This window comes from Corythoichthys intestinalis, chromosome 22 (assembly GCF_030265065.1).
Source record: "Corythoichthys intestinalis isolate RoL2023-P3 chromosome 22, ASM3026506v1, whole genome shotgun sequence".
Lineage (NCBI taxonomy): Eukaryota > Metazoa > Chordata > Actinopteri > Syngnathiformes > Syngnathidae > Corythoichthys > Corythoichthys intestinalis.
In genome coordinates, this window is record NC_080416.1 from 4,093,793 (window position 1) to 4,109,948 (window position 16,156).

The 16,156-nt window shown below is 39.0% G+C and overlaps 1 protein-coding gene across 1 annotated transcript in view; it reads right to left on the reverse strand.

The window, feature by feature from the left end:
- The window catches only part of samd12 (sterile alpha motif domain containing 12), a 243,950-nt gene that overhangs the window by 185,777 nt on the left and 42,017 nt on the right, over positions 1–16,156 (reverse strand). The window contains exon 3 of the mRNA XM_057827486.1: positions 7,857–7,986. Within this exon, the coding sequence (XP_057683469.1) occupies positions 7,857–7,986 (130 nt within the window). The remainder of the gene's footprint in view (positions 1–7,856; positions 7,987–16,156) is intronic.

Here is a 16,156-nt window from a genome sequence, read left to right on the forward strand (position 1 = left end):
TTGTTTTAAAGGGGGGGAAAAAAGTGTCTTAGAACTGCAATTTGAACGTAAAGCAGGAATTGTGTCTATAGTTTAGAAGGACTTAATCAGGGGCATTAAATGGTAAATGGTGTTATATTGTGGTCGTTGTGTCTGAAGTTAATGTATGTGTAGCAGTTTCATTTCTATATGAATGGCTGTTGTCTGTCGGACAACAACTTGCCAATTCTAAAGCACTTGGGTCATTTTGGCCACCTCTGGGTTTTCCGGGGGAGATGCCATATCGGCCATTGCTTGGGACTAGTAGGAGTACCAGAATTCTCTGGGACTTCTAGTGTTAAAAATCAAACAATGTGATTTTCAGTTGTTGTTTTTTTCCACATTCTGTCTCTCATGGTTGAGGTGACCCATGTTGACAATTACAGGCCTCTCTAATGTTTTCAAGTGGGAGAACTTGCACAATTAGTGGTTGACTAAATAATTATCTGCCCAACTGTACTTGTACAGCATATCTCCTGAAGGTGCTTCGTGGAAGTGTCAACTCATTTGCCTATCACAGTCAAAGTGACGTGCAAAAATGACCATTTAAGGAGCCATGTGCAGATATATGGAGTGAATAGAGTAATATGCCCATATCAAATAGATGCATTCTGTATATTATGCTATATAGACTTAAAGCGAGAGTACAGAATTTTTTACATTAGGTTTAATCCTCGAGTTAGCGGGGGTTTAATTAGTCGGTGGAGTTGATGTTAACAAATTCCGTGCAGTTAGTCATTTATTAGTTTCATGGGCTCCGGAGTGGCTAAGCTTGTGTGAGTCAATGGTCCTGTCTTAGCATGCCAATAAAAACGATCTTAACAGATCTAACATAGTCAAAGAAACAGACCTTTAAGCGTTCCGAGCGAATGTAAACAGCAAGATGGCTGATCGCGACATGTTGTTTTTTACTTTGGCCATCAAAAGACATTTTGGCCTCCAGAAAACCTGGCTTCTCATAAGCGATCAAATATTGGAGGAAAAACGACGGCACACTATGAACTGTCTTCTTTAGTTTTACTACTGACAGTCTGCTTTTCTTTGGGCAGCGCCATTTTGTCGAGTGACGTCAGATCGAAGCAAGATTGAAGCAACTTGAGAATTTGGGGTACTTTTTTTTCCCTCGAGTTCGCGACTAGGGCCTCCCAGATTGAGTGGCATTCCAATGAGATTTTTCCTCGTCGGAGGTCGGAAAACTCAGACTTCCCGCTTTTCTCAAATGCAGCATCAGTCTACTGAATCTTGACTGAAGAACGGCAACATGGTGAAATGTGCATTTAGAGGCTTTGGAAACAGACAGAAGAAATGGGCTAATGACAATTTCCACAATTTAGTAATTTGGCATGATAAGACGGGACCATTGACTCGCGCTAGCTTAGACACTCAGGAGCCCTGAAACTATCAAATAATGCCCAGAATTTGTTGAAATCAAGTCCACGAACTAAGATTAAGCCTAATGTCAAAAATTTGAATTTCTCCTTTAAAAACCCAAAGTATGATTATTTTTGGGTTTTTTTACCTTTGAAATTTATACTATACTATGGCACGTGCCCCCAGTGAAATATGTCTGGCGACGTCCATGGTTTCAGCTGTCCATGATGTTACTGCCAGTAACTAATTGATCTCATTGGCTATCTTGTACGTCAGAACACCTTTTGCGGTGATTATGGCATGGAACTGAAAATGTGTATTCAAGTAATTTATTGTGCCAAGCTATTCCTTTACAAAACGAGTCCGGGTCTTGTAATTACAGCAGATTAGAGACTAATATGTAATTATGCCTTAATATGCTTTAATGCATTTTTAATGACAACTGGGTGGCTCAGTTAGGGATGGGAGGTAAAGATCGAGGGAGGCGAAGCAGGAGGATGGGATGCATTGATTTCTTTGGAAATGGGATCAGGGTCTCGGTTGCATACTTAATTCATTTTGCATAATCACATCTGTAATGTGGATGCACATTCGTGACACACACTGCAATCAATCAAATGTCCTATGTTCTGTAAATGAAAAAAAAAAAAAAGTCAGCTAATTTTAATTACTGCATGTACACAGCCACGCATATCTGTAAATAATTAGCCAGTGTTTGTATTGTTCTTTTCTATCATAACAATAGTCAATGCAGCATTTGTGCTGCTATTGTTTATGATAATGGATTATAGAAATGAGGGGGACTATTTAAAATATTGAATTATGGCCTAGATTGTTTTTGTATTGTGTTAATTATTATGGCTGTAAAGACAAAGTGAATTACTTGCAGATTTTAGAGCATAATATTATCCCTTAATTGCAAGTAGGCATGTGCATGTACAGTGCTGCTCGAAAGTTTGTGAACCCCACAGCGATGGTCAGATTTTTTGTAAAAAAAACTAAAATAACCTTATTAAATGTTAAGTTATACCCAAATCCACAATACTGACATTCCAAATAATGGACTGAAACAAAAGAAATAGTTATATTGTCATTCTTTATTTAACAAAAGTGGTTGATTTAAGAAAAACTCAGATATCATGTGTGCAAAAGTATGTGAACCCCTTCAGTTAATAGGATATTGCGCCTCCTTTTGCAGAGATTACCTCAACCAAACGGTTTCTGTAGTGACTAATCAGCCTCTCACATCTAATTTGGGGAATTTTTGCCCATTCTTCCTTGCAGAACGCAGTCAGTTGAGAGAGGTTTGATGGGCGTCTGGCATGAACTGCTCGCTTCAGGTCCCGCCACAGCATTTCAATGGGATTTAGGTCAGGACTTTGACTGGGCCAGTCCAGAACACGAATCTTCTTCTTTTTCAGCCATTCCTTGCTTGTATTGCTGGAATGCTTTGGATCATTATCATGTTGCATGATCCACCTTCTGCCAAGCTTTAACTTCAAAACAGATGGCGTCAGGTTATGTTCTAGGATTTGACAATATTCCTCAGAATTCATGATTCCCTGGACTATGTGGAGTTGTCCAGGTCCTGAGGATGAAAAGCAAGCCCAGATCTTGACATTCCCACCTCCATGCTTCACTGTTGGGAGAAGGTTCTTTTGGTGGTATGCAGTGTTGACTTTTCGCCAGACATGGCGGTTTTGGTTGTGACCAAACAGTTCAATTTTGCACCTACATCAGTTGATGAAAACTCTTTTTAATTTAGTCTCGACAACACAACTGTTAAAAAAACAAAAAAAAACTACTGAATTGATTGATTAGGAAATCAGGTTGAAATAATAGAAAATTCCAAAATGTTGAGGGGGTTCACAAACTTTTGAGCAGCACTGTATGTGTTTGAATGCAAATGCGCTTAAATGGCAATGTTATTTTATAACACTTTCTTTTTCCTGTAATATAATTATACCTGAATATCCAATCTAGGCCATGGTGTTAATACAATGTTATGAAGTTGAGCTCTATTCATTCAATCTATTGTATTCTCTGGAGAAATTACTGAGAAATTAAGATACTTGGACGGCGAGTCCAAGCTTGTACTTCCGCCCACTAACTGTAATGAGTTAATTTATGCTAAAATTTGCTGATCGCAAAGGATTAGACAAAAAAACAACCATATTTCATAAAACGCTGAACAATATAAATGTGATTCACGGTTAAAGGGTATGTGAATCCATTGGACTTTTTTGTCAAAAAATGTGGACTGACCATCATCTGAATCACAAAACAACCAAAAATTAATTAAATAAACACAGTAATAACAGCAAATAAATTAATGATAAATAAACATGGCATGCTTTGCTACCCGAGGACCTGGACGGCTATCATGAAAAAAGTTTAAAAAGATATTTTGAGACAAAATTCACACAAAATGTTATGCTCAAAAGAGTGTTGTAACAGGATAATGATCCAAAACACAAAAGTAAATCAAATAGGAATGAGCAATATAAATGAACAATATAAATGTGATGCACGGTTAAAGTAAAGGGTATGTGAATCCATAGGATTTTTTTTTTTTTGTCAAAAAATCTGACCATCATCTGAATCACCAAACAACCAAAAATTAATTAAATAAACACAGTAATAGCAGAAAATAAATTAATGATAAATAAACATGGCATGCTTTGCTACCCGAGGACCTGGACAGCTATCATGACAAAAGTTTAAAAAGATATTTTCAGACAAAATTTCACACAAAATGTTATGCTCAAAAGAGTGTTGTAACGCGATAATGATCCAAAACAGAAAAGTAAATCAAATAGGAATGAGCAATATAAATGAACAATATAAATGTGATGCACGGTTAAAGTAAAGGGTATGCTAATCCATAGGATTTTTTAGTCAAAAAATGTGGTCTGACCATCATCTAAATCACTAGAAAACCAAGTCTGTTTAAAATAATAATAATAAACAAAATTGAATAAATACAGTAAAAATAGCAAATAAATTAATGATAAATAAACATGGCATGCTTTGCTACCCGAGGACCTGGACAGCTATCATGGAAAAAGTTTAAAAAGATATTTTGAGACAAAGTTCACACAAAATGTTATGCTCAAGAGAGTGTTGTAACAGGATAATGATCCAAAACACAAAAGTAAATCAAATAGGAATGAGGTACTCTTTATGCGACAAAATTTCAATTCAATTGGAGTTTTTCCTTGCAGACATGGGTCTAAGGATGAGGGATGCCCAGGACTTGGACTAGAACTTTATTTAATTTAATGTTTTTTTTTTTTTTTCTCCTTTTTTTTTTTTTTTTTTTTTAATGCATTTGTAATTTACTTTATAGGTATATCTAGCCATTTTTTGTGGCAATATGTGTCTGAACCATTTGTTAAGAGCATTGAAAAAAAACATTAGCATTTTATAGCATTTAAACTAGCGGATTTTTGCTATGTAAGTTAGCCAACTGTTTTTTTTGTTGTACATAGATCCTCATTTATACTGTGTGACGGCCCTGGCCGTTTAATTGTTATTTTTTGAGAATCTTCCAGTCAGCTGATCGTCTCCTCCACCAGCTGGCTGCTTCCCCCTCCCACTGTGACGACAGCTGAACGACGCAGGACGGACCGACGACGTCGCCGCCGCTGATTGGTCACGAAAAAAGGCGCCAAGCTTCTTAAACCTGCCGCTGTCAACGCTCTGAGAGGTTGCATTTGACAGCATTCTGCCGCGGTCCTCCTTGCCAGCTGTTTGCTCGCCATTCACTCTCGTTTGCATTTGATCGCTAGTTTGATACACTCCCGCTTTTTCGGTGAGGTCTTTTGTGTTTATTCGTTTTTGGATCGTTTTTGTTCACCACTGCAAATAAGAGCACTGACGCAAGTAAGGGTAAGTCGCCATTTCTGTTCAACCCGTTTTCTCCTGTTTTGTATAGCGTAGGAAGTTAGGTTAGTGGCTGTCTTTTCTTTCTTCCTTTTATATGATCAGGGTTTAGTTAGCGGGTGGGGTTGAAGTGTAGTTCCTTTTGTTTGTTGTTTTGGCCTGGGCTTACCCTGAAGCCGCGCTTCATCCACATTTTGTACATATTCATTGCGAGTTTGATTGTTGTGTAGATAAATTTGTGTCCACTCGTATCTTGTGTGGCTCGTTTTATGTTGCGCCCTTAGCGAGCCGTCCATGGGACGTAACATACCGTTTGAGGCTCAGCTCAGGTATTTTATTTTCTAATGTTTATCAGATTTCTCGATTATTCGAACTAAACGGTTCATCGATTAATCGACTACTAAAATAATCAATAGCTGTAGCCCTAGTGACAACATTTTAGACTAACGATGATGCAGAGACATCTACCGATTGCTACTAGCAGTGGTTGAAGTTAGCACTGTAGCTCATCAAATGCTAGCAATTACACGGTATAATCTGTGCTAAGCTAATTGATTAAAAATGGATTCTCTATGCTACAACGAGGATGAAATTCAAATAGAAAATACTAACCATTAATTTCACTGAAATCCTAAACAGATAAAATAAACACAATTTCTGAATTGCTAAGTTGGAAGGACGCCAACAGGCACAACATGTATTGTAGCTTCCGACCATTTACCCTTGAATGCCGACTGCCACTCAGCACTATCATACAACGGTGAAAATGATTTAAGTGCAAAACGAGACTCATCATCATTTTGCCACTCTTCATGACCTTGGAGCGATTTTACGCCGTCAGACCGTCACTGAATCGAAGAGGCCCTTGACGGTAACAAACAAATACATTAGCATGATCAGTCGCGCTCGGAGAGGTGGAGTGCATGGCAATTAACGCTCGTCTGTTGCCATGAGGACCAAAGTGTTGCTCGCAGCAGGGTGACCTTGAGGATCCTTATTAGGAAAATGATTGACGTGGAGAATGTCTGTTGTAACGCTTCGAGTGTGGAAATGGGGCTGCAGGTGGTTGGTAGAAGGCACGTATAGAAAAATGCCATGTTTTGAATGAGATCTGTCTTTAGCAAAATTTGAAGTGACAGCAGCAAAACTGCGGGTTATTTCAAGCCTTTACGGTTGACCAGATAGAAGAAGTAAGCGTCAGTACTCGGTCTGTTGAAATGCCATTTGTGTTGCCGTGTTATGCTCGCAAGCATTTTGGTTATCCACTTTCGATTCTAAATATACAGCATAATAGCATATCTTGCTAACACGAACACTCATAACCAATAGTTAGTAAAAACAAACAAATTATTTATTAGATTTAGCACCACATATTTATTAGAGGAGTTCCAAAAAATCGATTATTACATGCATCGCGATTCGACACAAAATGATTCGATTAAGATTCAAAGGTTCAAAAACGATGATTTTCCCTCATAACTTTATGAAAGCCGCTCGTAGCGGAACGAAATTCTAGACATGTCTGCCGCCCAGACACACGCACAACCCGTAAACATGGATTTATTGGGGGGGGAAAAAAATGTTTTTTTTTTTTTTTCCAAAATGTATCTAGTCGCACAATTTTTGACCAAATCGCATAATTTACTAAATTCCGGGATGGTAAGGGGCATAAAAGTTGTATACAGAATTTTCCAAAAACCTACGGTTCCCCCCAATTTCTCAAATAACTGTCCCATTCATTTCTAGTGGGATGCCATTGACAGCTATGTACGTCCAAATTTCCCATTCATTTTCAATGGCAGGAAGACATAGTGTAGGTCCTTGTGATTTTGGACCATTTACCATGACAGCCCATTCATGGCGCCCAAGCAAGTCGATGCCATTGACAGCCATGCACGTCTAGGCCACTGACAGCCATTTACAGTACGTTTAAATATCCCAATCATTTTCGATGGCCGAAAAACGTGTGTGGCTATGGTTTTTGGCAAAAAACTTACCGGTACAGCCCATTGACATTCAAATGGCGCCCAAATAAGTTGATGCCATTGACAGACATGCAACAGGACGTGTTCTAGATATGTCCCCATATGATCAGGAAGTGACCTGATAGAGCTGTATCTACCAGAACAAAGCCCCAGTTTCTATGTATAAAGTACTCCTTCAATTAATGGCAAGGTGCTGTAAAACAAAAAGTTTCCACAAAGCTCACGTTGTCTAAAAAAATATTGGACAAACACCGAATTATAAATGTAATCATTACAATTCATAATTTTATATGAATTAGAACTTATTTGTCATTCCCCATCTATTTTTTTTTAATTTTCCAAGGTTGCTAAGGTTAGGGTCACAAAGGTTTTAATAAAGGAAAATATTAATTCCCAGTGCAATAATAATAAAAAAAACAAATCCTAAACATTATCAATAGCGCATTTTAGAGAATACTCATCACAACTTGCATATTTAAAATATTTGACGATGGTAAAGTGTTCATACACATAAACTGTAATATTGATATTTTGACTTACAAGCATGCGCTCTAGTAAACAACAGTCTTTCAGGATCATTAATCTGTAATGGCGTACCTGTGATATCATGCTGTTTAAAGGAGTCACTGTATATCTGATGTTGATTCGGACAGTGTTTCTTCAGCCATTTGCAGACATCTTGTTGGGTCCACAGAGCCACGGGTTTGGACAGTTTCACATGTCCAGGCTGTCAGGAATAAATAATGGAATAATTAATAGGAAATGACCCTAAAATGTCTCAAAAATCAACATTTATTGACGGCCATGTACATCCATGCCATTGACAGCCATGTGCGTCAAAATATCAACAGAAAGTCACCTGATATCAACAGAAAGGGCCTCCAAAACGCCCCAAAATCAACTGAGCCTGTCTCAGGTCTTACCACTACCATAGCAAATCTCCCATCGCAATTTCTCCAGAAATTGCAGTTTCTAGGATCCTACAGTGGGGCAAATAAGTATTTAGTCAACTAGCAATTGTGCAAGTTCTCCTACTTGAAAATATTAGATGGGCCTGTAATTGTCAACATGGGTAAACCTTAACCATGAGAGACAGAATGTGGGGGGAAAAAAACAGAAAATAACATTGTTGGATTTTTAAACATTTCCAAATTAGAGAAAATTAGTAGTTGGTCACCTACAAACAAGTAAGATTTCTGGCTGTCAAACAGGTCTAACTTCTTCTAACGAGGTCTAACGAGGCTCCACTCGTTACCTGTATTAATGGCACCTGTTTTAACTCATTATCAGTATAAAAGACACCTGTCCGCAATCTCAGTCAGTCACACTCCAAACTCCACCATGGCCAACACCAAAGAGCTGTCGAAGGACACCAGAGACAAAATTGTAGGCCTGCACCAGAATGGGAAGACTGAATCTGCAATAGGTAAAACGCTTGGTGTAAAGAAATCAACTGTGGGAGCAATTATTAGAAAATGGAAGACATACAAGACCACTGATAATCTCCCTCGATCTGGGGCTCCATGCAAGATCTTACCCGGTAGCATCAAAATGATGACAAGAATGATGGGCAAAAATCCCAGAACCACACAGGGGGACCAAGTGAATGACCTACAGAGAGCTGGGACCACAGTCACAAAGGCTACTATCAGTAACACAATGCGCCGCCAGGGACTCAAATCCTGCACTGCCAGACGTGTCCCCCTGCTGAAGCAAGTACACGTCCAGGCCCGTCTGCGGTTCGCTAGAGAGCATTTGGATGATCCAGAAGAGGACTGGGAGAATGTGTTATGGTCAGATGAAACCAAAATAGAACTTTTTGGTAGAAACACAGGTTCTCGTGTTTGGAGGAGAAAGAATATTGAATTGCATCCGAAGAACACCATACCCACTGTGAAGCATGGAGGTGGAAACATCATGCTTTGGGGCTGTTTTTCTGCAAAGGGACCAGGACGACTGATTTGTGTAAAGGAAAGAATGAATGGGGCCATTTTTCGAGAGATTTTGAATGAAAATCTCCTTCCATCAGCGAGGGCATTGAAGTTGAGACGTGGCTGGGTCTTTCAGCATGACAATGATCCCAAACACACAGCCAGGGCAACAAAGGAGTGGCTTCGTAAGAAGCATTTCAACGTTCTTGAGTGGCCGAGCCAGCTTCCAGATCTCAACCCCATAGAAAATCTGTGGAGGGAGTTGAAAGTCCGTGCTGCCCAACGACAGCCCCAAAACATCACTGCTCTAGAGGAGATCTGCATGGAGGAATGGGCCAAAATACCAGCAACAGTTCGTGAAAAGCTTATGAAGAGTTACAGAAAACGTTTGGCCTCCATTATTGCAAACAAAGGGTACATAACAAAGTATTGAGATGAACTTTTGGTATTGACCAAATACTTATTTTCCACCATGATTTGCAAATAAACTCTTTAAAAATCAAGCAATGTGATTTTCTGTTTTTTTCCACATTCTGTCTCTCATGGTTGAGGTGTACCCATGATGACAATTACAGGCCTCTTTAATATTTTCAAGTGGGAGAACTTGCACAACTAGTGGTTGACTAAATACTTATTTGCCCCACTGTATATATGGTCCATATTGTTAATATATCTCAGTATTAGTGGTAGTGCCATTTTTTTTAATACAAGATACTCTGCACTAGATACTCTATAAAACAATCAATCTTCTTTGATTCCCTGCCTTGACTTCATGCAATTATTTCTATTGGTAGAACACTGAAATGATTGCTTTCTAATCCCTTTGAAGCTCGCTACTTTTACATTTGAGAGTAAACGAACAAAACAAACACTCCATTATGATGGGCTGCAAATGTACATTATGCCAGTTTGAACAGGCAGCGCATTGCCGACATTTTTCAATTTAATTATGCAGCTACTAAGATTACAAACAAGCAAGAGGTGATTAAAATTTCACAACTTCCACCTTCCACTTTAGCCTGCCCTCTGGCTGTGGTGTGGTGTGGCATAGCAATGGCATTCCATCCCTTTCTTCTCCACTAAGAGTGTAGATTTACAGGTACTGGCAGCATTTCTTCTTTTGCTTTTCCCTGTCAGCTCTATCTCACTTGCCCTCCCACAGATTTCCTCTCATCGCTCCCATAGAGCTCTCAATTTTGCTTTTCTTATTTCAGCATGTGGCAAACTTTGCTCTCTGGAAACATTGAAAGAGGTATTTGGGGAATTTTTCTGCATACAGTTTATACGGTATATATACAGTCATGGATGAAATTATTGGCACCCCTGGAATTTTTCCAGAAAATACACAATTTCTCCCAGACGTTAATGCAATTACAAATGTTTGCAGTATGAATGTGTTTATTTTTTGGATTTGCATTGGTAAAACACAGCAACAAAAAAAGCTGAAGAAACGGCCAAAATGTTCATTTTTTTACACAGAATGCAAAAAAAAAAAGGGTTGGACAAAATTGCTGGCACCCTTTACCCCTTTAACTAGAACTACCAAGGGTGGATCAGTTGATACAAATCACTTTTGTTACGAGAGAAGGATCTTCTGACCCTAATCAGCATATCTTTTGTAAGCACTACGGTCCTCATTAGTCATTCCCATTCACACTCGCAAAACCGCAGGGTTGGATTGCTCCAATTAGCATCTTGAGTGTTTGCAGAGCAGGGCTGCCTTGGCTTTGTCAGACAGTGGACCGCTCAGGCAGGAAATCGGGCGGACAACCTTTTTACAGTATGTTTTAGTGTTTGGTAACTGCTCAGTATGGTTGTCTAAAGTGATTGAATTGTGCACGATTTGACAACATTGAGAAGAGACTTTTTGTGCTGGGGATTTGTTGCGGAGGACTGTCTGACAATACAGCATTGAAAAAGAACAGCTGTCTCAATCTCTCTGAATATTTAGTTGCACTGTTTCTTGTATGTATAGAGCTATAATTGTCATGTTGCTGATGATGGATAGCTGATGAAGCACAGCACAAGTCATTTTTTGCACTAAAAAGCTTTTTGTTCAATAAAGAAACATATGTGAAAAAGACAACAAAAGAAATTATATACAAGGGACGGTGTAATAAAAAACAAAGCCAAAGGATTCCTGGATTTGCGAATATTCATATTGCACCGATCACCTAATGAAAATGATGTCCACACAATCAAGCTTCTTGAACATACAATTATATACAAAAATTGAGGAGACTGACTGTGGGGGAAAAAAATTTAAATATGTGGGCTGAGCCAGTGGTGATCGACTTCTGCCTCGCTAACTTCTCCAGCATTTCCTCGCTGACATCTCACCTCTTTACATGCTGACCCCTTCTAAATATACATTATATTTTGGCAAAATATTTTGTGGACTGATAAAACCAAAGTTGAATTGTTTGAGAGTAACACACAATGTCATGTGAGGAGGAAAACTCAAACAGCTCACCAAGATCAACACCTCATCCCCACCTTAAATAAACCAAAATATTAAATGTGATGGTTCACTTAATTATTTTCCCCCTTCTATCATTGTTTGCATACTATCCTCATTAAAATATGAAAACCTTATAATGTTTGGGTGGTTTTAGTTAAAGCAGACACTGTTTTTTCATCTGTGTGATTTTGACAAAGATCAGGTCACATTTGATGGTGATTTTATGCAGGAATGTGAGAAATTCCAACAGGTTCAGATACTTTTTCATACCACATTTTTGCATTGGGAGTAGGGCTGTCAAACGATTAAAATTTTTAATCGAGTTAATTACAGCTTTAAAATTAATTAATCGTAATTAATCGCATAAAGTAGTATAAAGTATGCCATATTTTTCTGTAAATTATTGTTGGAATGTAAAGATAAGACACAAGATGGATATATACATTCAATATACGGTACATAAGTACTGTATTTCTTTATTATAACAATAAATCAATAAGATGGCATCAACATTATCAACATTCTGTTAAAGCGATCCATGGATAGAAGGACTTGTAGTTCTTAAAAGACATGTTATTGAAATTTTATATCAAAACCCCTCTTCATGTTTCGTTTTAATAAAATTTGTAAAATTTTCAATCAAAAAAATAAAATAGTAGCCGCCATTGTTGATGTCAATAATTATTTACACAATACTCATGGGTGCTGAAGCCTATAAAATCAGTCGCACCCAAGCGCCAGCAGAGAGCGGCAAAACTCCGAAAAACACAACAAGTACACCTTTCACTGTGCTCTGATTTTAATATGTTTGAGCGGGGCATTTGTGCGTTAATTGCGTCAAATATTTTAACGGGATTAATTTAAAAAATTAATTACCGCTCGTTAACGCGATAATTTTGACAGCCCTAATTGGGACAAAATACTTTTACATTTTACTCGCAAAATAAATTTTAAAACAAGAACTTTTGTACCTTTACTTGAGTAAATCTTTTCTTAGATACTTGTACTTTTACTTATGTTTTGCCCCGTATATGTACTTTTACTTAAGTAAAAAAAAATAGTGAGTACTTCATCCACCACTGCAGACGACCAAACAAAACTGGTATGCAGGTAGGCGAGTCGGTGCTGCACTTAATGCGATTGCTTGGCAGCTTGCATTGCTGCTGATTCTGCAGGGAGGTAAGGGTGCACGGAGTGGATTAAGGTGGGGGTGGGGGGGTGTAATGGAGGAAGAAACCACATTAACCATTAAACACAGCTCAACTCAATGTTAATTAACCCCGACTAGGAGCCTCAGGCAAAAAAAGGGAGAGTGAGGCCGAATTCAGATAGAACGGCGACAGAAAGAGAGCAACACTATGAGAAAGTGGACTAGAAAGGGAAAACGTATACGTAGGTGCACTGACTGACAACGCAAAAGGACTAAAAAAGAAAAAAAGAAAACGCTGGCTCTTCACAAACACGGTTGACACAGGAGACTCATTTTCCATGAACCCATTTGTGAGTCAATGGCCATCTGTGTTTTACATTCTACTCCGATTCCGCCCATAGCAGCGCTCCTGGGGCCGGGGGAAATAGGTGAAGCTGGTACCAGGCTGCCAGTTAGAAGAGCCAAAGGGTGGGGAGAAAACATCAGTAGAGAGCAAGAGAGAAAATAACAGAAGCACAATCACGCTCAAAGAGCTGTGCTGAAGATTCCGGGCCAATTAGAGGTTTGACTGACAGAGCAAGGCTGTGAGAAGAAGCGTCGTCTTTTTCCAGAAACGAATACATTCGGAAACAAGCATGCACGAGAAACATACATAGAAATTGGTACGCGCATGTGGCGTACTATAACAAACAGACAAATAAGGAATGTCCTTCCACACATAAAAGAGAAATGTGCTGCAACATAACAATCCCTGCTGTGTTGTACTTAGCTTTAATTGATAACTAAAAGCCCGGAATGGCTTACTGGTTTTCTTCACGTTGCCCTAGCAACGCTGCAAGGACACGCTCAAAAATTAAAGACTAGAAATTGCAGAGCCTTGAGGGGAACGCGCAGCCCTGACATGAACCGGAGAGTGTCATAATAAACAGCCGCACAGTAACGACCGCAAATTGTAACATACACAATGGACCATGTAATTGCTCAAACACTGATATGCATTTAAAGATCCAATATGGATTCAGTCGGCTAAATTAATCAAGAGGCAATCACCTCCTTTTGTGGGCGCATGTGACTCAGAATTAAATGCAGTGTGCGGCTGATTGAAATTGGCAGTGTAGCGCAAAGAGAGTTTGACTGCTTTCAAGTTCCAAGATCAACGTCATAATGGTTCAAAGTAATTGGCATTTACATAAAGAATAAATCACACATTTGACAAACTGATGCTTCAATTTTGCTGTGTTCTGGAGAGGATAAATACATGAAAACAAAAATGTTCCTTGTAATTCCATATGAGTGGAATATACAATAGACCCTACTCACCTACGTCACAAAATGACGTGTCGCTGTATCCGGCCGCCATATTGTCCGTCATTTTTTAGCCCTATTCTCAATGGTTTCAATTAGTCGTGCAATTTATAGAGCAATTCATGGAAGCCCCGGTGTTATCTGACGCTGTAAACTCATTGGATGCGTTGCATAAAAGGCGTTATGTGGAAAAGCTTCAGTTTATCCATTCGCCAGATCCATATTTGATGCCTAAATCGATGTTTTTCGACCCGCCGTCTCTGCCTGACATCTGCTACCCTGATATTTACAACTACAGTGCCTTGCAAAAGTATTCGGCCCCCTTGAATCTTGCAACCTTTCGCCACATTTCAGGCTTCAAACATAAAGATAAGAAATTTAATTTTTTTGTCAAGAATCAACAACAAGTGGGACACAATCGTGAAGTGGAACAACATTTATTGGATAATTTAAACTTTTTTAACAAATAAAAAACTGAAAAGTGGGGCGTGCAATATTATTCGGCCCCTTTACTTTCAGTGCAGCAAACTCACTCCAGAAGTTCAGTGAGGATCTCTGAATGATCCAATGTTGTCCTAAATGACCGATGATGATAAATAGAATCCAACTGTGTGTAATCAAGTCTCCGCATAAATGCACCTGCTCTGTGATAGTCTCAGGGTTCTGTTTAAAGTGCAGAGAGCATTATGAAAACCAAGGAACACACCAGGCAGGTCAGAGATACTGTTGTGGAGAAGTTTAAAGCCGGATTTGGATACAAAAAGATTTCCCAAGCTTTAAACATCTCAAGGAGCACTGTGCAAGCCATCATATTGAAATGGAAGGAGCATCAGACCACTGCAAATCTACCAAGACCCGGCCGTCCTTCCAAACTTTCTTCTCAAACAAAGAGAAAACTGATCAGAGATGCAGCCAAGAGGCCCATGATCACTCTGGATGAACTGCAGAGATCTACAGCTGAGGTGGGAGAGTCTGTCCATAGGACAACAATCAGTCGTACACTGCACAAATCTGGCCTTTATGGAAGAGTGGCAAGAAGAAAGCCATTTCTCAAAGATATCCATAAAAAGTCTCGTTTAAAATTTGCCACCAGCCACCTGGGAGACACACCAAACATGTGGAAGAAGGTGCTCTGGTCAGATGAAACCAAAATTGAACTTTTTGGCCACAACGCAAAACGATATGTTTGGTGTAAAAGCAACACAGCTCATCACCCTGAACACACCATCCCCACTGTCAAACATGGTGGTGGCAGCATCATGGTTTGGGCCTGCTTTTCTTCAGCAGGGACAGGGAAGATGGTTAAAATTGACGGGAAGATGGATGCAGCCAAATACAGGAACATTCTGGAAGAAAACCTGTTGGTATCTGCACAAGACCTGAGACTGGGATGGAGATTTATCTTCCAACAGGACAATGATCCAAAACATAAAGCCAAATCTACAATGGAATGGTTAAAAAATAAACGTATCCAGGTGTTAGAATGGCCAAGTCAAAGTCCAGACCTGAATCCAATCGAGAATCTGTGGAAAGAGCTGAAGACTGCTGTTCACAAACACTCTCCATCCAACCTCACTGAGCTCGAGCTGTTTTGCAAGGAAGAATGGGCATGAATGTCAGTCTCTCGATGTGCAAAACTGATAGAAACATACCCCAAGCGACTTGCACCTGTAATTGGAGCAAAAGGTGGCGCTACAAAGTATTAACGCAAGGGGGCCGAATAATATTGCACGCCCCACTTTTCAGTTTTTTATTTGTTAAAAAAGTTTAAATTATCCAATAAATTTTGTTCCACTTCACGACTTGTACTAACATTTATCTTTTAAGAACTAGAATTCTTTCTATCCATGGATCGCTTTAAGAGAATGTTAAAATCATCTTGTTGATTTATTGTTATAATAAACAAATACAGTACTTATGTACCACATGTTGAATGTGTATATCCGTCTTGTGTCTTATCATTCCATTCCAACAATAATTTACAGAAAAATATGGCATATTTTATAGATGGTTTGAATTGCGATAAATTACGATGAATTTTTAAGCTGTA